Genomic DNA, 27,888 nt, shown 5'->3' on the forward strand with positions numbered 1-27,888 from the left:
GTGTGGGCTTTATTGTGTTAGTTAATTAAGAATCACAGAAAAAACGTGCTTAAAACAGCTTCTCTTAGTATTCGGTTGTGCATGAATGCGCAATGCTGAAAGCGCGCTCATGCACATCCGCCTCGGTAGCGCAGTAAAATATCGTAGTTGTCATTGTATTCATTCATGCAATAAAGAAAAAAAAAGCCTCGGTAGCGCAGTAGGCAGCGCGTCAGTCTCATAATCTGAAGGTCGTGAGTTCGATCCTCACCCGGGGCAGGCGGAGCAATTTTTTTTACTTACGATATAAACGTGATTTATTCCCTAAGTACACATTTTATAGCAATTTGTCCATTCGCATTATACAAACCTGTTATGTCAAAGTTAGGGCCAGCGCGAATCAGCGCCATGGGGCAGTTGGGGCAGTCTACCCGTAAGGTTTAGCACCCATCCTGCCGACGTCTGCGTCGGTTCATTTTTCTTCACGCTGCTTTGATTATGCAACAGCCAGCAGTGAAATATGTTGCTCCAGTTTTCGAAGTTCCTCTATTCGGCGACAAAATAGATTAACCAAACGAGTCGCTGTGGCAAGGTCCCCTTGCCGAATTCGCATTCATATGTTCACGGTAGCTAACTCGGTGGTTGCACAACTGACCATGGTAATAATGACATCTGGTTACGGTACATTAACACACCTATTGAAGGCTTATAGACAAAATGTTTTGATGTGTTCGTTTTTTTTCACCTTGAAATAGTCCTATGAACCGATAGTAGTGATGAGAATGATATCGAACATGAGTTCATAACTTTAGTAATTATTTACAAACGATTTTGCACCTTCAGTTTCGCTCTCGATATGCGCCAGCACTGAAGTGTACCCTGACGACCGTGCAACCTGGACTACCCCATTCCAGATGACATGTGCGCCGCCGGCAAGGACTGATGTTTATATAAGCAACCACTGGGTTCGGCGACTTTTCGGACTCCTCGACGGAAATGCCGAGTGACTCCTCGGAGAACATTCAAAATCATATTACACTATGTCTCACTCAATGCCTGCGGCAGAAACTTGCTACAAGGCATCTCATTACACCCATGAAACACACCATATAATTTGTTTGCGTTCCAAATTTTGTGTCGGTTACCTTTTCAATGAGTGTAAGCTTTCCAGAACCACGCTGGGCACTGTGTCAGTACACCTTCATCATGTTCACGATTAGCTCTACAATTTAACCATTCCTGTACTGCGCAAGTCGGTCATCGTTAGCCCGCTAACGATAGACGCGAACGCCAATTTTGAAAGCTTCTGCGCCGTTCTTGAACATGCTGTCCGATAAGCCTTGAAGATAGAAACTTGCAGTCTAATTTTCTTGTGAGTTTCAATTTCTCCGCGTGCTGGTGGCAGTGGTGGACAAACTTTTATTTAGCAACCCTTTTATTTAGCAGGTGGTAGACGGTAATTGCAGAGCATTGCAGATGATTACGAAAGAAGGACGGCAATGGTTATAAACAATTTCATAGAATTGCGAACGAAGATAACTACCTCCTTAACGAGAAAGCATATACATAAACAGAGGAAAATACCGTAGCCACTCCGGAAAATGGCAGTCAATAAAAAAATTCACAGGCCACATATGCATAGCATGAAAGAATAAAAATTTTATGCGAAGCAAGCAAAAGGTAAGAAATATTCGTTATCAAAACATAATGCAAAGAATAATTTCAAAACCAAATAAAATAACGCCGCATACAATCAACAAAAAAGGCCCTAAAAACTCTTAAATATAAAATTTTTTTTGACGTTAATCCCGAATCATGGGTTTTAATCTATAGGTTACATTAAAATTGTTCAGCCTTATTCTGTTTAGCAGAGTTGGAAAGTTATAACACAAGGATTGATTGATATAGTAGTCTTTTGATGTTGGGTAAACCGAATTTCTCTGTGTCTTGAGTACTGCCAGCGGGGTTTTTCTTACGGTGTGAAACTAAAATGAAGAGGTACGTGACCGGGGAGTTTTAGGTTAGATTTATAGCATAACAGAAGCCTGTAAGAATATAGACCAACGAAGCTAACGAAGCGGAAGATATCGCTCTACACTGTCACTCCTATTATCCTATTATGACCTGGGGGACCGCCCCGCATCCACAAGTAGCGCATAGGCAGCGTCTGCTCCAAGTAGGTCCCGCTCTTGCGAACAGTTGTTAAAGACACAGGTATTTCTAGCAAGAATCAAAATCAATGCCTACTACGCTACGTGTCAACTGGAATTTGGCAAATAAACTGAGTTACATGTGAACAGGAACCATGCGTTAACAACGGAAAAAGATTGCGGCTGCGAATGAATACGTAGCGGAGCCAAACTCCCAGCAAAGCGCAGATGATCGCTGGTTGAGTGGCAACAATTAACCACCTTTATTTTTTGAGGACGCCAATGTTTAGAAGAATAACCCGCGTGGCACTTGGTAGATAATTAAGAAGTATACATGCGCGAAGACAAGAGGTAAGGCAATCTATTAAACTGAAGCCAGAACCAAAACCCGTAGTACAACAGAATGCCTCACGTGAGCAAAAATCAATATCAGCCCATTCGTGGTTTGACATCACCAGATATAATCCATCAGGGAGGTTCACGCATGACCTCGAACAGTAGTGCAGAGAGCCAAAACATGCTGGTAGAGGAATGTCACCGATACCATACCCTTGTATATTGCTATGGCGCACGAATATCCCAGTTTTTTATTCTTCTTGACCACTTGCGGTCATCTCTGTGTGCGCTCCAAAGAGGACGACGAAGAAAACGATTCGCCGACCAGCTGCACCTGAGCCACGATGAGGAACATCAGCCACAAAGGTATTTCGCGTAATTTGTGACACGTCTACTCTGCTGTCGCTAGCACTCAGCGTTGCTTGTCAACACTAGGGCTGTAACGACATTTTTGGGTTCGAAATCCCCTCGGCAGCGCTGTATCATATCCAGATGAGATGGTCAGAGGCCGTTGCAAGGTGGGCGCGTTGATATAAGGTCGGCGTTAGACAACTGCATTACGATTAATCGGCTCCCAGTAGATTACACCGCAAGAGTTAATAAACTCTCCTCAAAGAGCATTAACATTTTTTTATAAAACTTGAGAACGTTCTGCCTCTCTGCCACTCGGTCCACCACCACTGCCCCACGTGAGGGCATTCTGATGATCTGTCCATGCTTCATGCTGATATCCGAGTATGGCAGGTTAAAAAAATTCTAAGCGCTGATGGTCAAAGGTTCAAAATGGCGGCGTCGGCTGCAAAGAAGGTGTGCAGTCGCCCATGTTTCAAAACATGTTGTGCCTATTTTTTATGTTGCGTCGTAACGGCAATAACGCTTTCCATCTAGACTCAAACTGTGCACGTTTGCGGCTGACTACACGTTCTTGCACATTCCCCTTAGTCTCGAAGAGACAGAGCCTGCACCGGCGCATTGAGTTTACAATCTTTTTCTGGCTTAACCTGAAGATTCTGGGTTAGGACAACGCGTGAAATTTTCTGTTACAACTGTACCTGCTTATAAGCAGTTCCTCGAGATTTTCTGCAGCGTCGTTGCGCGGAGCAGCCAGCGAAAAATCTGTGACTGTAGTCTAGGATTTGACACTCTTGCCATGGATTGTCAGTTTCTTTGACAATCACTGTGCACGCATTGACGTTACAGAAATGTGCAACCAATCAGAAGAGTTTTCTATAGCCAGGCAGTCAGTGAGTACGCGGTTCTCGCTGGCGCTGGAGACTGTTCCCAGCCACGTCTACATCCTTTTGTCAGTGGAATACTGGATAGTTACATATACATAAAAAAGTGCTGCCGAACGCAGGACAAAAACGTAGACGCACAAGGTGCTGACCGCACTCTATGCCTTTTCATTTTTTTTTTCGTGTGTTCGATAGCGCTGTTTTCATTTTTTGGAATAACAATGGAAAACTACCGCCTTGCCCAATCTGCCGTTGTCCTTCAGTTGCATACTGGATGCTGCCTCCGACGATGGGCATCCGGAGGAGACCCGTCTTCAGCATTGGCTTGCACGACTACGGACACAGGCCCCACGGAGTGCTGGACCTCCTTGAGATTGTAAGCGCTGTTGCCAAACACGGGCGCAGTCGCGATGGTAGCTTAAATGGATGCCTGTTTATTGGAGACTTCTGTAGTCATTGGAATATCGCTTGCTGCAGAGAGGGGCCTCTCGGGAGCTAAGATAAGAAAAGCGTTACTTAGGATACTCTACAACATAGAAGCCACTGGTCGACATTAAGCTTTGCACAGTCAAGCTGGTTTCGATGCAGTTCTCTAGCTTACTTTCTATACTTTCGAAACATCAAAAATATGGTTCCAGCGCATAGGTTTATCTGTCCTACGAGCAAAATACGATACGCTTGAGTTTTTCGTAGCCAGTCAGGTTAATCTGTTAATCAGGGCAACGACCTGTATTGTAGTATGAACCATTAGCCCTTTACATAGTGCTCCCAAGCTTACATGTAAAGGCAAAAAAACGCCGTTTTAATCAGTGGGTTGCAGGACGCTAAAGGTTCCATTTCATATTTATTTGAGTCTCAAAACAAACAAAAAGTGGGAATAAAATCAGTTTAGGACAGTCCACTGGTTAGTTATATCTTTGGACAACGTGAAGTAAGAAAGCCTGTGACGACTTCTGCTGCAATTTGGAACACAAGGGCGCTCTGGGGCAGTCTAGGAAGGGAACTACGATTGAATACGAGTCAGAACCGAGCTGCAGTCGAAAACAGGAAGGGCCATGGTCTTCTTGTAGTGCGCAATGGGAACGTTCTGCAATGCAATGCTTGAGATGTACTGGAAATATTGTGTTATAACATTGAACTGAAAATTCAGAACATTTACATCATTTAACCGGGACTGGTGTTGTGTTATGGCTATGATCTAAACATTATAACGACATTCAGAATAGCATTCGCGCAGTGTTTTGTTTGAGCGTTAAACTAACATATACTGCAGAACACATACCGTTAGCCGTTATTTTTTAGCATTACCACGATTTTCTATGCAAGCAGATACTGCAGAACATATAGCGTTAGACGTTATTTTTTAACATTACCACAATGTTCTATGCAACACAATAATGTTACTTCAACTTACACAACAATTTTGTAACATTTTTCTAATGGCCGATGCTGCCTGGTATCATAAACGAAGCTCGGTTTGTTGAGTAAATCTTTCAGCCAGAGGACCTGTCTTAGTGTTGGTCCGTTCCATACATAGCAAGCAACGCTGCCAACTCTAGCGCGCCAGTTCGAACATGCAAAGTCCGCGCCCCAAAAGTACGAGGTCTGTTAGAAAAGTATCCGACTTTATTTTTTTTTACGAACACCTGATGGATTTGAAACAAGCACGCTTGCACCAGGCTACCTTGAGGCTTCGTGCGCATGCACAAATTTTTTCTCGCCTGCCGATAGCGTCAGTCACTGGCACGCAGCGTTTTGTTGAGGCAGTGCGCAGTGCTCTCTTCGGTTTTTTGTTGCAAGGAAAATGGCGGAGCGACTGGAGCAGCGCTACTGCATCAAATTTTGCCAGAAACTAGGCGACAGCCAAGTGGAAACCATTCGGAATATTCAGACGGCTTTCGCTGACAATGCTATGAGCAGGACACAGATTAAGCAGTGGTACAATTGGTTTAAAGACGGCCGCACATCGGTGCACAGAGAGCCACGCTCCGGTCGGCCATCAACATGCCGAAATGACCAGGTCATTGCCGAAGTGAACGCTGTGGTGACGCGGGACCATCGTGTGACTATACGAGAAATTGTGGAAGAGGTGGACATCACCAATTTACTGAACATTCCATTATCACCGAAAATTTGGCCATGGAGAAAGATGCGGCGAAATTCGCGCCGAAGCTGCTCACGGTGGAGCAAAAGCAGCTTTGTGTTGAAGTCTCACAGGATATGCTGGATTCCACAAACAGTGACCCCGACTTCATCAACACCATAACCGCTGGTGACGAGTCTTGGGTGTACAGGTACGACCCGGAAACGAAATCCCAGTCGTCACAATGGCAGCATTCCACGTCACCAAGACCAAAGAAGGCCCGCCAAGTGCGCCGCAACGTCAGAGTGATGCTGACTGCTTTCTTTGACTCCCTCTGTGTGGCACACCACGCGTACGCACCCAACAAAGTAAACATTGACTAAAAGAATACTACAGGGATGTCCTCCGTCGCCTGCGTGGTGCTGTGCGGCGCAAGAGGCCGAAGTTGAGGTCAACAGGAAATTGGCACATTCATCACGACAATGCTCCTGCACATTCCTCGCACTAAATTCACACTTTTTTCGCGAAAAACCAGACTGCTGTAGTTCAACAGACTACTTACTCTCCTGATATGGCCTCCTGTGACTTCTGGCTGTTTCCCAAAATAAGAGGCCATTGGAAGGAGCGCGATTTCAGACAAGAGAGGACATTATGGCTGCAACGACAGCTGAGCTAAACGCCATTCCGAAAAGGGCCTTTTCGGAATACTTCCAACAATGGCAGCACCACTGGAAGAACTATGTGGAGTCCCATGGAGCCTACTTTGAAGATGATTAGGTTTCCAAAGCTCCAGTTATGCCAGTTTTTTTTCTTCGCAAAAGGTCGGATAGTTTTCTAACAGACCTCGTAGTTCGCCCTACAACCAAAGCGAACACAAACATATTTCGTTGCGACGTATCAAGTGCCGTGCATGGTAATCTCCTTGACTTCGGTTTACCTCTTGCCACATTTTCGTTCTCCAGCTCATCAAGACTTCGAGAAGTAAGAAGGATTTTGGCAGTCTGATACACGGCAGGTAGGGCGAATCGCCCGTCGTTCATCCGCGCCTAAAAAGTAGTTCACACTCAGTGAAAATTATAGCCGGAGTGTTCAAGTCCACAGCGCCTCAAAGCTTCGACCGTAATTTTTCAGCGCTACCACTTCGTTTTATACCGCTCTTTGTTTTCGTCCAAACACTCACCGAGGACTATAGAAGGACGAATGATACCTGGCGGAGTAATATAGTTTCGCGGGCTTACTGCTTCGCATCCTCCGCTGCGTTGCCTGCTACGTATGAAACGGAGTATAGTACCAATGCCTCCTGGGTTTCTAGCAAAGCTACGAAGTGAAAGAAACCCCATTCATTTTTGCCATCACCGGTCGCGCAGAAGGGAAGCAGCAGCTTTGCCGCAACTCACGCTCCACCCTTATTTTTAAGCACATGTCTCACATTGCTCGGACGGATCTCAGCATGATTGTCTTTAGGTAGCACTTTTATACGAAGGCTTTCCGACGGTGGTGTCACTTACCACGGAGACATTCCTTTAGAGAGCCAACGTGTAATGTCTAGAAATTTCAACGTACTGCTGAGACAAGTGAGTGAACTCGTAGCGTTCCCACTCGTACATATAACCTGGGCGTTAGAACCAAATGTGGTACATAAGTAGACATCTTCCCTTGCCACTGCAAGCGCCTCGCTACCGTTCCTAAACTGCTGTTTCCTTCCGAGACTGTTGAACGTAACTTTGCTTTACTCCATAATAATTTTCAGACCCATCGTTCCACTCTGCCTGTCTAAATTGTTATTCATGCGTAATTATGGGACGGTTAGCTCCCAAACCGACTCAGTTGCTCATAACTGAAGAAAGGAGGATACCAACTGTTAAAGCACAGGACACTACCCATGGGCCCGCACAATGCAATGCGGTACGCTCCTGCTGGCTAATGATGCTGTGTCCACGTGCAACCCAGTTATGCACCCCTGCACTCGCAGGCGGGCGGCATGGTGCTGTGGGTGTTGATGACCCCGTGGCCACGCCCTGCGACCCGCTCCGTGCGCCTCCTGTCGGCGGCGGCGTTCACCTTCACCCTGGGCACCTTCCACATCGTGGTCTCCAGCCTGCTGAGCGCCGCCTGCGCCTACTACCTGCCGCGTACTTTCTACGTACGGCATCACGGTCGCGTTTCTTTTTCCAACCTCGGCGTGGCCATTATTTCTCGCTGAGCTGTTGTCCGTGCCTGACACGGTGGCTTCCACCGCGCTGTACGCTAGGTGCACATGGAAGCCCGGCCAGCAACACTGCGACTCCGAGGTTTGAAAGATCCATAGGAACTGAGTAGCTAGTTTGGTGCGTTGAAAACAACTTAAAAAAAGCTGGTAAATTCGCGTTATAGGAATGGCATATTTTCAAGGTGTAGCGCGTGGTTGAAGCACGCGATGGCAGAAATCAGTAAGTAGGATGTGTGGTTAACTGTACCAAGCATTTATTTATTTATTTATTCAAAATACCCCCAAAGGCCCTCATTTGAGGGTATTACATGAGGGGGGGGGGGAGTAAGTACAAAGCATTGTTATAAGGTTAAAAATATTGCACTAAAATAAAATAGAAATCACAAAATATTAATCATATATAGGCATTCACAGAAACGGTCGCAACAATGCACATAACAGCAAAATTTGAGCATAAATAATAGCACCGCTAGAAAAAGAAAAAGACGACACTGGAAAAGGTGCGCTGAAGTACAAAACAAAGATTATAAAATAAAAAGAAGACAAGGCAGAAGAAAAGAACGCTAAAAAAAATACCTTTTTAGTTGTTGAAACATGAGTGCATAAGATGTTGGAATTTATTTAGATCAGATTCTGTGGCAATTTCTGATGGCAAAGCGTTCCATTCGGTTATTGTGCGTGGTAAAAAAGAATAGGCATAATGGAATGACTGGAATGATCGCGACGTGGAAAGATAACTGGCGGTGGCTGAAAGAATTCATCATGAAGGGAAGGGTGGTGATAAAGCTTGTGGAATAGTGATAGACGGGAAATTTTTCGGCGCAGTGCTAAGTTATCTAACTCGGCTTTAGTCTTCAATGAGGTGACGCTGGTGTAACATGAATAATCAGAAAAGATGAATCGCGCAGCACGGTTTTGCAGGGCTTCGATGTTACTGATGATATAATTCTGATGAGGATCCCAAATGGCAGACGCGTATTCGAGTTTCGGACCGATTAATGTGGTGTACGCTAGTTTTTTTACATGTGTCGCGGCCTCTTCTAAATTATGTTTGAGAAGTCCGAAAGTACGGTTAGCGGAGGCAAGAATGAGATTAATATGATGATTCCATGATAAGTCGGATTGAAGGTTAATGCCAAGATACTTGTAACTTGTGGTGAATTCTACACTATTGTTATCAAGAAAGTAGGCGGTACGAATACGTGGCTTGTTGGTGAAAGACATGAGCTTAGTTTTGGAAAGATTTAAAGGCATTAACCAATTAGAACACCATGTGCTTATCGCTTCAAGATCAGACTGCAGTGGCTGGCTGTCAGTGTTACAGGTTATACGTCGATAAAGCACACAATCGTCAGCAAATAGTCTGATTCTGGACGTCACGCAATTGGGTAAGTCATTAATATAGATGAGGAAAAGTAAAGGTCCCAGTACACTGCCTTGTGGAACTCCAGACGTAACATTAGCGTAACATGAGTTAGAGTTGTTAACTGATGTGAACTGAATTCTAGATGAGAGAAAATCTGCTATCCATGCAATAATATTAGGGTGAATGTTCAGTTGGGAAAGTTTAAGCAACAACCTTTGGTGTGGAACGCGATCAAATGCTTTAGAAAAATCTAAAAATATTGCGTCAACTTGAAAACCAGCGTCAATCAGTGCATGAATATCGTTAATAAAACCGGCAAGTTGGGTGTCGCGTGAGTAGCCCTTGCGAAAACCGTGCTGATGATCGAAGATAATGTTATTATCTTCAAGGTAGTTGATGACCTGAGTATGTATAATATGCTCGAGTAATTTACAAACTGTACTTGTTAAGGAGATGGGACGATAGTTAAGCGGAGAAGCACGATCACCTGATTTGAAAATGGGTATTATCTTAGCTATGCGCCAGTCGTTAGGAATGGTGCCAGTTGATAGCGACTGGGAAAATAATGCGGTTAACATGGAACAAATGCTATGTGATGTATTCCTTAAAATTTTATTATTGAAGCCCATATGATCAGCGCTAGAAGATGTTTTGAGATTGTTTAGTAGAGATAAAACACCAGGCTCACTGATGACTATCTCGTCCATAGTTAGTTCCACTAGTGCGCTTAATGTAGGCAAGGAAGGTGAAGGATGTCTTCATCTGTGAACACAGTTACAAACGCATCGTTAAGAAGTTGAGCGCACTCTGAATCAGGGATGGGAATACCAACAGAATCTGTAAGAGTGATGTCAGGTCGAATTGCTGGGTTTACCACACGGCAAAAACGGCGAACGAATTTACGAAGGAGTCGTGACGAAGCAAAACGTTTTTAGAGAACTTGCTGCTTAGAAGTCGCACAAAAATAGTACGAGGAATGATGATGCCATTAAAGAGAAGTTACAGCCATTTCACAATAAAATTCAGGGGCACTTTGGCTGTCTAAAGTGCGTAGAGTGCGTAGAGAGAGAGTTTTCGCACCACTTTGACTGCCTCTCTGGCACTGGTGACGCCACCACCGGGTGACGTCACACATAATTAGTGACTAATTACTGAGTAACGACGATTTACTAAATAATGGCTAATTAGTGATTACTGACTAAATACAATTAAGTGCTAATGAATGACGCTTAAGCGTCGCCTGTAGGAGTGGAACGCGACAGCGTGTTCTTGCGCTGCCAGGGAGTCCACGGAACGCCACCACCCGTTCGGCGCGATGCCTTGCCGCGTGGAGCTGACGGCATCGACAACAAAACGTCATCATCATCATCCTCGGTGAAGTCACCACCCGGGAACAAGACTACGCCCCCACCGCCACCGCCCAGCGGCAGGGACGCTGGCCACTTCCCGGCGCTCAAGACAAATGGCGCTGCCGGCGCCCGGGCATCAGCGTCTCAACACGGCAAACAACAGGTGAGCAGCTGGGCTGAGATCGCCTCCTCCTCCTCCCATTCCCCCTCCTCCCCAGTTACCGTCTCCGCACTCGATGCGGAATACAAAAAACAGATCGACGTGCTCCGGGCACAGAATGAGCTTTTGCTCAACAAAATTCAAAATTTAGAATCAAAATTGGCGTCCGCCGCTCCGAGCCCGCAGAATTCGGACGCAATGGAGAGCGACGCGGAGATCTCGCCTGCCCTCGTGACAGCCATCTCCGCGATGGAGGAGCGCTTAACATCTAAATTACGATCTATGATCGAGACCGCCATGGACCAAATTTTGACCAAGGTCAAATCTGCCATCCCCGCGGTAGTATCAAAACACATATTGGACAACCCCCGCCTCCTCCGTCGGACGGGGCCCATTAGGGACGTATCCCGTCCTTCAAAATTCAACCGTCTGATTATTGATTCGGACAATGAGGACAGCTGCCCCGCTCCTTCCGTCATCACCCCCTTGATGGCGCAAGTAGCTGGCTCTGAGGCAGCCAATCCCTCCTCCTCCCCCCCCAAGAATTTTAAATCATGGCGAGACACCTTAATCAAAGGAGTTCCGCCATATCCAATTCGGCCGTGTCAACTTCAATAACACAGTGGAACTGTAGAGGCTTTAAGGACCGCACTAAGCGGGCCAATTTCCGCCTCTACCTTGAAACTTTCGAGTCCTTACCAGCCGTGGTTGCCCTCCAAGAGCCAGGCCTGGGCGCCACAATTTCAAATTACACGACGTTCCAACAGGACCCCGCGTCTTGTCTTCTCGTTCACAAAGACTACACAGCCAACCTAGTGGATCTCGACCTCCAACTAGAGTACTCTTATGTAATGGTGACCCTCCTACCAGTCCGCCGCAGGGACCCACCGTTGCATATACTCAACGTGTACTGCTCTCCCAAACTAAAGCGAGTGACTTTTGCGGACCTCTTTAGCCGCGCGCTAAGAGTAGCGGGCCGCGATCCCCTGCTGATTGTGGGCGACTTTAACGCTCCCAGTCAGCAGTGGGGGTATCGCAAGGAGGAGTCGCGCGGGCGTAAGCTGGCGGAGCTTGCGTCCACGTTGGGCCTCACCCTCCACACGGACCCTGTCCACCCAACCCGGCTAGGAAATTCCGTGACACGGGATACGTGTCCGGACTTAGCCTTCACTCGCAACATACGACACGCAGACTGGCTCAACACCGAGGAGACCCTCGGTAGCGACCACTGCATCATTAACACTACACTACGCACACGCCCCCTCAAGCGTCCAAGAACACAAGCCCATATCCCAGATTGGACGAAATTCAGGCAAAATTTTAACTCACTTGATAATACACCCATTTCCGCGCAAGGCTACACAGCATGGTCCCAACAGCTGCTGGCACACCTTTCCTCGCATGAAACACACATCCAGCTCTCAGAGGCGGTCACGGACGTGGATAACCACCTTCTACACCTCTGGGAAGCCCGTCGCAGCCTCGTCCGCCGTTGGCGACGGCAGAAACACAATAGAAAGCTTAAAGCTCGAATTGCCGAGCTTACCCAGAAAGCGGCAGAGTACGCGGCCCAACTCGCCGACTCCAACTGGGTAGATAGATGCAACACGGCCGCGCGGCAAATGTCCAGCCGAAACACGTGGCGTCTCTTTCGAGCCCTAATCGACCCAACCCAAACACGATCCGAAACACAAAAACATTTGCAGCGAGCACTGCACGCTTTTCCTGGCAACACGACTCAACTGGCACAGAAACTTCGGGACCAGTATCTGTGTACAGCCCAAGACCCCCGTGGATCTGCGTACTCTTATGCAGGCAGAGAGAACACGGAGCTGGATCAACCTTTCCAGCTCCATGATCTGCGGGCGGCTCTCGCCAAAATGAAACGGGGCACTGCGCCAGGACGGGATAAGGTCACCGTCAAGCTTTTGACGAACCTTCCCGACTTGGCATACCAGTCCCTCCTGGAATACGTAAATGCGATTTGGCGCGGGGACACCCCCCTGCCAATCGAATGGAAAACGGCTTTGGTCACATTTATTCCTAAAGCTGGCAAACCAATTGACACAGATAACCTCCGCCCCATCTCTCTCACCTCATGTGTGGGCAAACTAATGGAGACGATGGTGCGGGATCGGTTATCTACATATCTTGAACACAAACAAGTCTTTGCGAGCACCATGTTCGGATTCCGCCCACACAGATCCGCACAGGATGTCCTCCTGCAACTCAATCGGGAAGTCCTTGACCCCCTCGAATGCCCCCATAATGACCGGGTAGTACTCGCCTTGGATCTTAAAGGGGCATTTGACAATGTAACACATGAGATCATACTCACTAACCTAAGTCACACCGACTGTGGCCTCAACACATTCCAATACATAAGCCAATTTTTAATGGATCGTCAATCCTACATTCGAATTCAAGATAGAGACCATGGTCCTTACCTACTCGGCACGCGGGGAACCCCTCAAGGCGCGGTACTTTCCCCGCTGCTCTTCAATCTGGCCATGATGCACCTGCCGGCCCAGCTGAGTGGTGTCGCCGGCGTGCAGCACGCCCTGTACGCTGATGACATCACTCTGTGGGCCACGCAGGGCAGCACAGGAGACATTGAAACCAGCCTGCAAACAGCGGCGACGATAGTAGACCGCTACGCCCGCCGCTGCGGTCTTCAATGTTCCCCTCAAAAATCGGAATTTGTGCGCCTCCGCCCCTCACAGAAGTGCACAACTAAAATATCTCTCTCTCTCTTGAGAGTGGTCCCATACGCGAAAGTGATGAGATACGGGTACTCGGACTCTACATCCACAAACACAGGCGGTCAGACACTACATTGGCCAAACTCCGTAAGGTGGGGGACCAGGTGGGCCGCATGGTCCGCCGGGTTTCCAACAAACGCGGTGGGTTACGAAGTAAGGATGCCTTGCGGCTGGCAAACGCCTTCGTAACTAGTCGAATTCTCTATTCGACTCCTTATCTCCACCTACGGAAACAAGAGGAGGACGCCCTTGAGGTCATCCTTCGCAAAATTGTTAAACGTGCCCTTGACCTCCCTATCACTACTTCAAACAGCCGGCTTATGGCTCTTGGGGTGGTGAATACTTTCCGGGAGCTCCGGGAGGCGCACCTTACAAACCAGTACACGCGCTTGTCGCTAACGGAGTCGGGTCGCCGCCTTCTTGCTCGACTCCATATCCAACACACCCCTCCAATGGAAGACAGGTTTCGCATCCCGGAACTGTGGAGACGTGCCCTCCACGTGCGGCCTCTTCCAGCAAACATGTCACATGAAGACCATAATGGTCGGCGCCTGGCACGAGCGGAAGCGCTAGCCCGATATTATGGCAACAAAACAGGTGTATACTACGTGGACGCCTCCGGCCCTCACCATGGGGGATGGTACACGGCCGCGGTAGTTCACAACAGCAACACAGTTAACGGCCTAACTTTTAGAGCTCGCAGTGCAACACAAGCAGAAGAGGTCGCGATTGCTCTCGCGGCCTCACATTCCAATTCAAAATACATAATCACCGACTCGCGAGGGGCCTGTCGGAACGTCGAACAAGGCTGCACTCCCTTCCTAGCCTATCGAATATATCAAAATTGCATACGGGATACGGACCCCGCACACCGTTACCTCATATGGGCCCCTGCTCATCAGGGGTTGGCAGGAAACGAGGCAGCAGACGCAGCCGCCCGCGCGCTCTCTCACCGGGCTGTTTTCTCCTCCCCATCCGATCAGGAACCCGATTTTAATCCGGTCTATACATTCAAAGATATTACAACATATTATCAAAATTGTCATCGCCTTTACCCTAGCCCATGTAAAGGCCTGAAGAAAGCGGATGAGCGGCTCCTTCTCCGCCTTCTCACCAATACTTTGCTGTGCCCGGCAGCGCTAAAACATTTTGACCCCTCCTTTAGCGGCAGCTGCCCACACTGTAATGCAGTGTCTTCTGACACCTATCACATGGTGTGGGCCTGCCCCTCCAACCCCGCTATTCCCCCCATCCCCAACCCAACCCGGGAGGACTGGGAGGCGACCCTGCTCGGCTGCCACGACTTACAGGCCCAACAAGCCTTAGTCGGGCGCGCCCGGGCGGCGGCAACCGCCACTGGGGTCCCATACTAGGGACCTCCACCTAGTGTTTGTAAGGATCGGTCCCTTACGGGCTGATCCAAACATACCTCCAGTTCATTCGAAATAAATGTTTTCACCACCACCCCCCTTTGAACGCAACGCTTTTTGAGGAAAGGAAATGGTGCCGTAATTCTCGGTCATTTCGGTGGACACCCGAACCGCACCTTGGAGGAAGGGAAGAAGTGGGAGTGAAAGAAGAAAGAGAAAGTGGGGCCGTAATGAAAAAAATGAAAATTGTATTTGAGGGAAGGAAAAGGGAGAGAGAAAGAGAGACTGTCGGCGAGGCGACGGAGAGCGCGCGGCGGCGGCTCCGGTGGCGGCCCCGGCGCGCCAGTTGTGCGCCTGGTGACGTCACTCGCTTCTCGCGCATGCGCAGCTTGGGCTTTCCAGAGCTCCGCGAAATGGCTCAGCGACCAGCGTAGTGTTGCTTTCGGAACAAAAGAAAAGAACCAGCAATCGGGCCAAGCCGGAATCAAGCATGGCAAGCAGCATTATGTTGACCAACTGCGCCTGCTGAATTCATTTAAGTTCTAGCAATAACCCTGAATGGCACACTAAAAAAAGACACTTAAAAGGTACGCTATAATGAACATAAGAACAAAAAATGTGAGCTCATGAAGCAAGGATGATTTTGCGTGTTAGAGAATTTAATTGTGACGTAGCCAAAGACGCTTAAGCGACTCGGGACTTGCCTTTGACAAGTGCAACGTGTGATGTGCGTTGCAGGATAGATATTTACGTAAACGTACCATCAGCCGAGAACGGTCAAGAAGTTCTTTTTCTATTCGGCAGCAGCTTCGTGTGCAATCGAAATCGATCCTGGGTCCTTCGTTATGACGTAGCATATAGCTTACGGTTTCGCTGTGGCACGTAAAAATTTATTTATTATTCAAAGATATGCCTACTTTTACATCCGTACGCGTATATTTGTTCTCATGCAGTATATCGTCTTCAATGTGACCGCCGCCTGCTGCTACGTGCTCAGCTCTAGCCTGGTCGCACGGGATATGCAGAGATTTTCTGCCCCGAGCGTGAGTATACCTGGCCACATTCCAGCTCGTGTGCGCCTACACTCTTAATGCCCGCTGAGAGGCATCGGTTCGAAGTGTAGAAGGTCGACCCGATCGTGCTTTGAAGGGTGGCTGAAGTTCGCGCAAGACTCCACGAAACCCAATCAGGCTACAGCTACACTAGTCATATGCAAACACACTAGCAAGGCTCACTGAGTGAACGTCAAATGCGCTCCGCCACCATAAAACGAGTGCGTCACATAAGGGTAGCACCCTGTCGCCGCCTCCACCTGAAGCTCTCAAAGTCAGGTGTGGTTATGAGATGAGGAGATGTGCAGGGCGCAGTTGTCACAGGATAGGGCTAACGGCTGATGAATTGGAAAGGTGTGTGCGCTGCGGTGTACACAAATGGGTTGACAGATACGACGATAAGGATACGCATCACCATTAAATATGGTGACGCTTACGACTCGAAGTCAGTAGACTGCGTTGCGTCGGCGAAGCGGAGATTGTTCCAACACCGAAGTGCGCCTTCCTCATCCGTCGGCCGGAAGCAACGGTGACATAAAACCACTGTACCGAAGCGAATGTCGCAAGCGAACAGCCGCCACTACACATGTACAGATGGTTTCGCGCAGAATGGAGTCAGGGTCGGGCATCGTACTGCTCTCGGCTTCCTATCACGGGTTACTGCAGCGGTTCGTTGTTTATTTGAAGCAGCTGCGTGGTTTAACTGATTACATTATACTTTACATTAAACTTCACATTATACTTATACTTTACATTATACTCACTGCAGATGCCGTAATCAGGGTAGAATGACACTCGTGTCGCAACGCGACTACGGATTAGAGCTAAGCTAATCTGCGCTCACCGTGTCGAAGCGAGGTGCCTAGGAAAGTGACATTCTAGTTTTACTGTGATAACAGTAGCAATGGCAGTAGGGTAATATTCCGGCCTCGCCTGTCTGAAGCCTCGCCGAGGGAAACCTCGACCCTCTAGAAGCGCCAGCCACCTACTCATCGCAGAAATTCCCCACAGAAGCGCCACCCACCACCTAATCCACCTTCCACAAGGCTTCCACCACAGCAGCTGAACGAAAAAATTGGCTGTGGTTTAACTCTGGTTAACCCTAGTTGAATTGCGAAGCCTCCAGTTTCGAGTCTTCTTACACGTTATTCCTCCGTTTCCTCGGCACGTTTTCTACGCAGCGTCTCATTCCGACGCTCTCGAAAACTCAAACCAGTCTCTTCCGCAGTTGAAGAGTCACTCCGGGACGTGGACTACTTCTTCTAGCCGCATCTTCGTTACGACGCTTCTCGAGTCATGCGGCGCGTTCTTCTGCCGTCTCTTGAGCGCGTTGTCTCTTCCTCGCTTCGTTCTTTCGTTGTTGCCTCTCTTTCGCGCTCTCCATAACGACTAGAACCCACTGAGACGAAGCGCATATATATATACCTCCCTCAAGGCGACACCTCCTCTCCCTCTACCCCAGTGGAGCACATCTGGTGGAGCGAGCGGCGACGGCGGCGCCATCTGTTGGAGCGCGGCTGCGGCGTTGCTAGGCAACGGCGGCTCAAGGTCATTCGTGGGTCACGGCATTCGGCTGAACTGCGACCACGCGACGAGCCGAGCTGGCTGGCGTAGTGTTGCTTTCGCAACAAAAGAGATATGAAGTTGAATTCAAAGAGGCTGTGGCAAAGCCAGTTGCGTCCAGAAGCACCGCTCGACAGCCACGTCCACACCTCACCCTCTAGGAATAAAAGTTCACACCTACCCACGGTCATTTCCGACCCACCACCCCACCACACCTCCACAGGCCAGATGCGCCAGCCACCCACCTATACTCGCTAGCCTTAACCCTCCACAAAAACTGCGTCGCGTGCATGATGCCTGTGCTTAGAGTAAAAGGATTCATTAGAATAATCATCGAGGGCCACTCTGAAGTGCTATCTCAGTTTTCTTGCATCAGGTAATTTCTCTAACATTTTTAAAATTCGGCAGTATTACAGCGCCCAATATTACAAAAAGTGTCCGGCGTTTGGCATGTGATGTCTCGATGGAGAGCAGAGAAACTGGAGAGAAGAAAACACCCCTTTGCAATTTCAGGAGGAGCGAACGAGAGTGCAGGAGGAGAGAGACGAGCGACAGTGAGAGCGAGTCGGTGGTAGCGACGGGTGGTGAGAGACAAACCGCGGTGGCCACTGAGAGTCGAAGGGTGGGGGGGAATGCGAAGGGTACGGCGTGGCGCACTGTCATTGATGGACTGGATCACGCCTCCCGTCAAGGGAGAACACTAATGTGAACGCATGCTCTGCGCATAAATCGCATCGATCGTCTGCGACTGTTCTGTTCACTGCTATAATTTCACACTAAATATGATTCTTTTGCTTTTTTACGCGATCTTTTTCGTACGTAATGGTGCTTCGAAGGGGCGCGAGACGAAAGAAATGGGAAGAAATTTCGGAACGATCTGACCTCTCATGCGACAATTCTGCGAACAGAGTTGAATTTATCCTCGATGATTAGTTTGATGCTTGTAGTATTATGAACGCTTTTACTCTTAGCCAACTTGCACACACTGGACAGTGTTTATGTAGTGGTGAAGGCGGGCGGAGGTGGGACGAGGGCGGCGTTGGGAGGGTTGAGGTGACGAAGTGGCTGGAGCGTCGTGCTTGTGAAGAATAGCTGGCTTTCTCATCGCGTGTTTTGATTTGGTTGCCATTTTTTTCATCCTGCTGTGCAGTGGGCTTCTAGTCGGTCTAAGCTTTGTGGATGGTGGACGTATAGTTGGTTGGTGGTGGAAGCCACTTTGGTTTGGGTGGTTGGGTGACGGATGGTGCCTCTGAAGGGCGAAGCTGAGTGTGGGTATGGTGGAGTGGTGGTTCAAGGCTAGCGGTGTTTCGGCGAGCAGCTCTCTACACTGTTAGCAAAAAACACCCAAAAGGGAGTGAATGGCTTGTCCTCTAACGCACACCCAAAATGAGTTTTTTTTACTCTATATGTATGGTGTTTTTTATCTACTCATTTATATAAGGAAGTTATTTTGGAGTATAAGGAGTAAATTTTTTACTACCTACAAAAATGGAGCCTGAAAATAGCGTCATATTTATTTATCCTCATTCAGGCTCATTCTTACAGCAGTTACAGCGGCGGAAACGGGCAGGAGCTCTGCGGGCCGCCGGCAACCCAACTTGGGAATCTGCGCTGCTCTAATGTAACTCCGCGTCACGCATTCTATTCGCCGTCTGCAAACCGAGCGGCGGCCTAGGCGGCATGAGTCGTCTGCTTGTCGTCTCCTTTCGCTGTACGAGCTCGTTTGGCTGACAACGTTCGTAGATAAAGGCATGTAACATTATAATAAGTAGTTAAAAACTAAAAAGGAGTCGCTGCGTAATTTTCGCGGTCATGCACCACGCTATATTGGACTCAAAACCAGAGCAGAAAAGATGAAAATACACCTGATGGTAGTTTGGAATGGCAGCGTTTGGTTTCATATTCACTTCATTAAGGCTTGGATTTTCAATATGACTGAGGAAAAATGTAGCCTCATGAGCTTAATCAAGAGCTCAGCGTTGACACCATGTCCTATCACAGTTCCATGTTCATGCAACACATAATCTACTGCAGCACATTGCGAGAACCACACTGAAAAAAGCCCGTGAGAATTAGGCCTAAGCGAGGGCTGTAGGGGGGTAGCGACACTAACAAAGGAAAGTCAGGTATGGTTAGAGCACTGGAGGCTTCACAGGAGCAATTCAATTATGTAGCGTACCGTAGCGGAAAAAGGCGACAAGCCGATCTCTTGTACCGCGGCAGGCGCCCGTGAAGGAGCAGAAGTGAGCAGAGATCCAACGACGATGGTAACCAAGTGGTCTTCACTCACCGCCATTATCAGACGACTGACCAGAAGCAGACGAGACGCTAGGTGGCGAGGCAGACTGCACAAAATGGTGTTTTTTTAACTCCATTTCGGCACTGCATGGTGGAGTATTTGGCACAATTAACTCCCTTTATGGACTAAAGTAAATGCAGGTAAATCCTCATTTTTGCTCCATTATTACCTCATGGGAGTAAAATGGAGGACAGTCCACCTTTTTACTCCACACTCATGGAGTAAATGTTTTCACGAATGGAGTAAAAAGGGTGGCCGCCACCATTTGTACTCCATTTTGGGTATATTTTGTTAACAGTATAGCTAGAGAGTGCGGTAGGGATGTGGCAAGTGTGTGCGGAGACTGCGAGCGGAGACTGCTCGCTTGGGCTGGAGGCTCCATTTTAACAGATGTCAGAATTCCTGGGACTCTCTACAAGAAAGACTACAGCCAGGACAAGGGGCAATATTAGCATTGGACATGCGCTAAGCATTCGACAACAGTAGCCACAATTACATAATCGAGGCCCTGACATACTAACAGCGGGATGCGGGTCTGCAAATATGTACAGGCGTTCCTAGGCAAGCGCACGGCAGATATCAACGCATGACAGATTACGACACTGACCATTCAGCTCCCTAACAGGAAGACTCCACAGGAAGCGTTATTAACCCCTCCATATTATTCAACATCTAGACGGCTGTGCTGTCGCTGGAACAGGGGAAAGTGTAGGGACTGCGTCACGCCATGCGCGCATATGATGTCACCTTATCGGTCAACTGAGGGCCGATGGTTGAAGCTCAAGATATACTACAAGAAGTGGCAAGCGTGGTCATGGGGACAGTAGGGGAAATGCGACTAAGCTGTTGACCGAACAAATCTGAACTGCTGCTGGTAAGGCACAAAAAAGGAGGCCCAGAGATGTAAACTAGGATAGGGGATGATCAAGTTACGAGGGTACAGCGTCACCGGATTCTGGGGATACTCATACAACCTAACGTAGATGAAAATCACACCATGACCACTCCATAGAACCGGATCGACCAATTAGTCAGTCGTATAAAACTGGTGATGACTAGCAATCATTGCAATCATCTGCGCGCTGTACCCGCCATGATGAATTATTACAAACTCGCCCAGCTGTCCATCCTTCAAAGAAAAGTAAACCTTGAAATTTATTCAGGCATTGATATAATTATCAAGGTTTCCTTTTCTCGGTATGCTAAATAAAGGCCGAGTGATCTAATATTTACAATACCGTAATCTGGCCTTGGCCAGATTAAACAAGCAAACATGGTTTTACGGAAGGGAGCGAAATCGGCACTAGGCGTTCCAACGTGCATGAGCAGGCGTAAGCTATCGCAACTGGGCGTGCAAAATACGACGAATATTATGGAACCACGAACAATCGGACAATTTATACGACTCAGAACAACTTGCAGAGGATGTAAACTCCTCAGCTCTTGGGGCTACAGTGTTGAAAAATTTGTGGAGGTGGCACTGACCCCCGGGGGTAACGGTACAACTTGATCTCAGACCCTCCCGAGAAGCGTGCACTCGGGCTTACATCGGTGCAGAACTGCGAGAGACAAATACCTTAAAAATACGTTCGGGGAAGGGCAGACGCTACACACGGACGCAGCCAGGGGTCTAAAAACAGCTGAGGGCACGTCGGTATCTGCGACCCTAGACCTAAGCATACACAAACGGGGGTAAGGGCTATGGCCAGAGAAACAGGAACAATAGAGGGGTTAGCCATAGCAAAGACCATCAGGCTAGCTGCGATAGACGAGAGCATCGCCCCTAAATGCACAGAGTCGCAGTCGGCATACAGATATTCCTTAAAATTAAATGGCTTCAAAGGAGGTAGGGAAAGGACATAAGAATACCGCTGCCTCAACCTCAGAACTTTTTTTTTTACCCTTTTTATTGGTCCTCTCAGAAAAGGTAAAAAAAAAATACCTCAATATCTCAGAACCTCTGTCGTTTGGGGAGCAGGGCATGGGGGCATACCGGGACATGAGTGCGCTAATTCATATGCCTGAGAAGAACTGTTCGGGGTGTAGGCGGCACCCTTATACTACCCCATCGTCAGAGAAGCGGAAATGCTAGTAAAGTACATACTCATCATAAATTATTACCGTGCAACTAGAATGAAATACGTGCCTCTGCACGGAAACTTAAACCTGCTGGAGAGCGGTGTTTCGAGACAGCTCCAGACAGGACCGTCCGCATCGCATCGCCGGTTAACCGTGCGTCATTTACCAGCAAATCCACGCAATGTGAGGAGGAGGCGGCTGGTGTATTCACTTACATTTCCGGAGTGCCAATCGCCCAAATCTGTACCCCCTAATCTGAACCCTGATCTGTCCCATTGAGAGCAGGCCCTGAGGACCACTTTTCCGGGAAGGCAGCGTAGGCTGATCGACCGGGTGCTCGAGGAAGCTGCCAGAGGAGGACTCCAGGATGTTAGGAGCCATACAAAGAATCCCTAGACTCCCTTTCCTTTTCTTGTCGTCCTTTTAATGACGTTGCCTCCTCTGCTCCTCGTCGATGGCCACGACAACTGCTTTGTCCCTGTAGAAAAATCTCGTATCATTTCATGTATATCGTATAAATTCCAATGTATTATGTTACTTTTACGTGTTGTAAATGCGTCTCGTATGAGGTCATATTGGCAGCATATGGGTTGCATATATAGGTAAATGAATGTGCCTCATGTGAACACATACGTGCTTCATACAAAATCATGTGCGTCACAAATGTGCCTCGTATGAACTGATATGGCAGCATACGAGTTATATGTGTCAAGAAATGTGCCTCGTATAAATACATATGCGAGGCGTGTTCATTAAATATTGCTGCTGACTCACTTATATTTACTGCCGGATGCAGGTGTAATAACACATGTCTCTGTAGCTTACATACTGATTTGCAAATGCCAACTAGTAATGGTCGTCTTTTTACTGGTGCTAAAGCGGAGCAAGGTGTGATAACGGATTCAGTGAAATAGAGAGCAGTAATCGAGTTCCTTTATTTGAAAGGCCGCACTCCAAGACGGACGTTAGATGAGATGAAAGAGGTTTATGGGGAGGATTCCCCATCACATGAATCAGTCAGGAAGTGGCATTGTTCATTCAAATGTGGTTTGACTTCCGGGGAAACTGCTTCATTTGCGGCCGACAACACTCCGCTATCGATGAACGCACCATCCATGAAGAGGAGGTTGCCATTTTAGAAGATCGCCGCGTAACCATTCGAGATCTAGTCCAAACAGTAAAGATTAATTAGGGCGGGGTTTGTGGAAAAATCAGTCAAGACTATCTTCATATATGTATGAAATCAGCTCGCTGGTTTTCCCGGTTGCTCACAGCTTTCCAGAAGCAGGAAAGAGCCGAATGTTGCCAGGATCTTTCGACGATGTGCCATAGAGACCAGGAGGACTTTTTCAATGAACTAATCATGCAGAATAAATGCTGGGTCCCTACCTATTTTCTGTAGACAAAAGTACATTCGGTGCAATGGAAGCATCCGGAGTGGCCGCCTCCAAAGAAGGCACGTTCCCAATCATTCTTTGGCAAGGTCATGCTCGAAGTTTTTGAACGAGTGCGGAGTAGTCCCGATAGATATCCTAGCACATGGTACCACGATTACCACACCAATCACACACGGGCCTCGCCTTACGAATGATCTTTGTTCTGTGCAACCCTTTCGTTGCGAATGGTCACTTTATCCTTTTGCCTGCGCAGATCACCGGGCTCATCACAGGAGGCCTACATGGTCTTCACTTCGTCTACACCTTCTTTAAGGTCTACGTCGATAGAAGAGACCACGGCTGGTTTTGAGACACATCGGACTCCGGACTTGAAAAGCATGAATGACGAAATTCTGAAAAAACAACAAAAACGTCACCGCTCGCCCGTTTGCGGTGTGCTCTTCTATTTCTCGTCATCGTCTTGTTTGGCGTGTAAGTTGTGTAAAGTTCGGGTGACGCGGTTTTATGTTCAGGCGGTGAGGAGTACAGACAAATGTAGAGGAGCGTCTGCATGCCTGAACAGGTCGAGAGTACAGAGTTTGCAAAGAATCGGAGCATATCTCTTTAGAGTCCGTCTTGTATTACCTCGAACTAGCAAGTGCACATTTGCGGCTGCAGCGGTGGTTGGGATTAGTTCAGTTTTGTCTTTGAATTTGCGCGATCGGTGTGTGATGGACTGTGCCGATATTAGATGCAACTTACTATAGTGCAATAAAGAAGTTCAAATTAAGAATGCGCTGAATACCTATCTTATTTCTTCTAAAGTGCTAATAAGGTGGTGTCGTCTGGTACTCACCTGTGATAAAATGAGTACGAATATTGCCCTGGTCTGGTGGTCTCCATGCGTACGGTGAAATTATTGGAAAATGGGTGTCTGACACCACCTTGAGTAAAGAAAATGGGCCACAATGGGCTTAACAGCACAAGGCGATTTCGGTCAACCCAGAATCTTTGCTCTGTTTACTAGGGGAGTTTAGACACATCAAAAGCGTTACCACTTCTATTGCTCAGCGTTAATCATCATGCATTTCTGAAGTGTGAATGTTCCCATGAATGTAGGCCAAAGAGATCCCAGAATTAGGTCCAAATGCTTTTCGTCGAGTTTATCCATGTTTTACAAGAGTAAGATGTTGGGCTAGTTGGACAAAGCATTCATCTATTTAGCGCAAACAGGACAGGAGACAGAAGGAAAGAAAGAAAAAAACGGCGCTACTTGCAACTGATTTATTGAAGGCAGAACCGCGGCATATATATCCATATCCATAATTGGCATATACATCCAATTTTCTATGACAATTAGTGTGAAAACTATCTGCTGGCTAGTTTCCTGGTGCTTGTTAGGCTGCGCCTGCGCAGGTTTGTGGATATATATGCTGTGCTTCTACATTCAATGGATCAGTTGCAACTAGCGCCGTGTTTGTCTTTCCTTCTGTGTCCTGTCGTGTTTGCTTTAAAAAATGAATGCTTTCTCCAAGCTCTATCCTACGGGTCTCTACCTACGGGCATTACCTATTCCCTCTCCAACCTCTACCTCTCCCCCTCCGAGACCGAGCAGGTGAAGAATGCAATCACATCGGACTACCAAATGGCTTTTCTCCTTACCAAAACCAAAGCTCTCATGACGTGTAGGTTTTGTTCTGTTATTTAATGAAGAGTCACAGGAAAAAAAGTTTTTAAAACAGCTTCTCTTTGTGTTTGGTTCTGCATAAATGCACTTTACTGGCAACGTCGACATCCGCCTCGTTTCCGCAGTAATAAAAAAAAAGCCTCGTTTCCGCAGTAGGCAGCGCGTCAGTTTCATAATCTGAAGGTCGTGAGTTCGATCCTCACCCGGGGCAGGCGGGTCGTTTTTTTTTACTTACAATATAAACGAGATTTCTTTCGTAAGGACACTTTTCATAGCAAGTTGTCCGTTCGCACTATACAAACCTGTTATTTCAGAGTTAGGGCCAGCGCAAATCAGGTCTATAGTGCAGTGCGCCCGTAAGGCTTAGCACCCATCCTGTAGACGTCTGCGTCCGTTCATTTTTCTTCACGCTGTTTTGATTATATGCGGCCAAGTTCCTCTATTCGGTGGCAAAATAGATTAGCCAAACGAGTCGCTGTGGCAATGTCACCTTGCCGAACAAGGTGCTTCGGCCTAATTTGAGCCAAAAATTTTAGAAAGAAGCCATACAGAATGCAAGAGTAAAACTGCAGCAACGTTGCAAAAACAAATGCATGCTTGTTTTTTAGCCTAAATGACACCAGTAGAGCCAGTAAAGGCCCGACTGCCGCATTTCTCGATGAAAAACGTTTGACTGGGTTGTCTTCAGTGTTCGTCCAAAGAAGTGACGCCAGTGCAATGGTCCTTGTTGCACCGCAGGCTTAGGTCTCATGCGCACCAAAACCTGGTGCTCCATCGAGTGCTGAAGAATGTTTGTAGGCAACGTAGGAGTCGGAAATTTTCGTACGTTCTGATCTTTTTAGGAACGAAATGCTTTTAATTCGAATTTCGGGTAACCTGAGTCGAATATCTTACCGAAATTACGGTTAAAGGGAAGCCGGTACAAAAGGTGAAAGAAGCGAATCGCCGTTCAAAAGGCAGTCATAAGGGAGTAATTACTCATTGACGTCCACCCGAGCGCAGCCATACGGCTGCAAAGGAAAGCTACACAGCTTTCTCAGAAATTTCGTAGTTGGAAAAAAATTCGTCCTGGTCATGGGTGCGAACCCGGGACCACCGCTTCACCGGAGCTATCCAATTCGGCCATGTCAACTTCAATAACACAGTGGAACTGTAGAGGCTTTAAGGACCGCACTAAGCGGGCCAATTTCCGCCTCTACCTTGAAACTTTCGAGTCCTTACCAGCCGTGGTTGCCCTCCAAGAGCCAGGCCTGGGCGCCACAATTTCAAATTACACGACGTTCCAACAGGATCCCGCGTCTTGTCTTCTCGTTCACAAAGACTACACAGCCAACCTAGTGGATCTCGACCTCCAAGTAGAGTACTCGTATGTAATGGTGACCCTCCTACCAGTCCGCCCCAGGGACCCACCGTTGCATATACTCAACGTGTACTGCTCTCCCAAACTAAAGCGAGTGACTTTTGCGGACCTCTTTAGCCGCGCGCTAAGAGTAGCGGGCCGCGATCCCCTGCTGATTGTGGGCGACTTTAACGTTCCCAGTCAGCAGTGGGGGTATCGCAAGGAGGAGTCGCGCGGGCGTAAGCTGGCGGAGCTTGCGTCCACGTTGGGCCTCACCCTCCACACAGACCCTGTCCACCCAACCCGGCTAGGAAATTCCGTGACACGGGATACGTGTCCGGACTTAACCTTCACTCGCAACATACGACACGCAGACTGGCTCAACACCGAGGAGACCCTCGGTAGCGACCACTTCATCATTAACACTACACTACGCACACACCCCCTCAAGCGTCCCAGAACACAAGCCCATATCCCAGATTGGAAGAAATTCAGGCAAAATTTTAACTCACTTGATAATACACCCATTTCCGCGCAAGGCTACACAGCATGGTCCCAACAGCTGCTGGCACACCTTTCCTCGCATGAAACACACATCCAGCTCTCAGAGGCGGTCACGGACCTGGATAACCACCTTCTACACCTCTGGGAAGCCCGTCGCAGCCTCGTCCGCCGTTGGCGACGCCAGAAACACAATAGAAAGCTTAAAGCTCGAATTGCCGAGCTTACCCAGAAAGCGGCAGAGTACGCGGCCCAACTCGCCGACTCCAACTGGGTAGATAGATGCAACACGGCCGCGCGAGAAATGTCCAGCCGAAACACGTGGCGTCTCTTTCGAGCCCTAATCGACCCAACACAAACACGAACCGAAACACAAAAACATTTGCACCGAGCCCTGCACGCTTTTTCTGGCAACACGACTCAACTGGCACAGAAACTTCGGGACCAGTATCTGTGTACAGCCCAAGACCCCCGTGGATCTGCGTACTCTTATGCAGGCAGAGAGAACACGGAGCTGGATCAACCTTTCCAGCTCCATGATCTGCGGGCGGCTCTCGCCAAAATGAAACGGGGCACTGCGCCAGGACGGGATAAGGTCACCGTCAAGCTTTTGACGAACCTGCCCGACTTGGCATACCAGTCCCTCCTGGAATACGTCAATGCGATTTGGCGCGGGGACACCCCCTGCCAATCGAATGGAAAACGGCTTTGGTCACTTTTATTCCTAAAGCTGGCAAACCAATTGACACAGATAACCTCCGCCCCATCTCTCTCACCTCATGTGTGGGCAAACTAATGGAGACGATGGTGCGGGATCGGTTATCTACATATCTTGAAAACAAACAAGTCTTTGCGAGCACCATGTTCGGATTCCGCCCACACAGATCCGCACAGGATGTCCTCTTGCAACTCAATCGGGAAGTCCTTGACCCCCTCGAATGCCCCCATAATGACCGGGTAGTACTCGCCTTGGATCTTAAAGGGGCATTTGAC

At 48.1% G+C, this 27,888-nt stretch overlaps 1 protein-coding gene and 1 non-coding gene across 2 annotated transcripts; both read left to right on the forward strand.

The window, feature by feature from the left end:
- The first annotated feature begins 185 nt into the window (after positions 1-185).
- TRNAM-CAU (transfer RNA methionine (anticodon CAU)) lies at positions 186-258 on the forward strand. Its single transcript has one exon. It is a non-coding gene; the product is annotated as a tRNA-Met (tRNA).
- A 2,551-nt stretch (positions 259-2,809) lies between these two features.
- LOC149334126 (uncharacterized) lies at positions 2,810-23,850 on the forward strand. Its single transcript, XM_089557868.1, has 5 exons — positions 2,810-2,831; positions 3,964-4,076; positions 7,756-7,926; positions 15,953-16,042; positions 23,643-23,850. Exons 1-5 carry the CDS (start codon positions 2,810-2,812, stop codon positions 23,736-23,738), a joined length of 492 nt encoding a protein of 163 aa, XP_089413994.1. The 3' UTR covers positions 23,739-23,850.
- The last annotated feature ends 4,038 nt before the right edge of the window (positions 23,851-27,888 follow it).

The sequence above is a fragment of the Amblyomma mixtum genome, chromosome 8, assembly GCF_055824585.1.
Source record: "Amblyomma mixtum isolate Tamu chromosome 8, ASM5582458v1, whole genome shotgun sequence".
NCBI classification, from domain to species: Eukaryota; Metazoa; Arthropoda; class Arachnida; order Ixodida; family Ixodidae; genus Amblyomma; species Amblyomma mixtum.

What these genes read in the sequence shown, in the direction of transcription:
- LOC149334126 (XM_089557868.1), top strand. Translation starts at nt 2,810, where the DNA reads ATGAGGAACATCAGCCACAAAG. An exon ending in GAGGAACATCAGCCACAAAG is followed by an intron (nt 2,832 to 3,963) that starts GTATTTCGCGTA and finishes GTTGTCCTTCAG; the next exon opens with TTGCATACTGGATGCTGCCT. An exon ending in TGCTGGACCTCCTTGAGATT is followed by an intron (nt 4,077 to 7,755) that starts GTAAGCGCTGTT and finishes CTGCACTCGCAG; the next exon opens with GCGGGCGGCATGGTGCTGTG.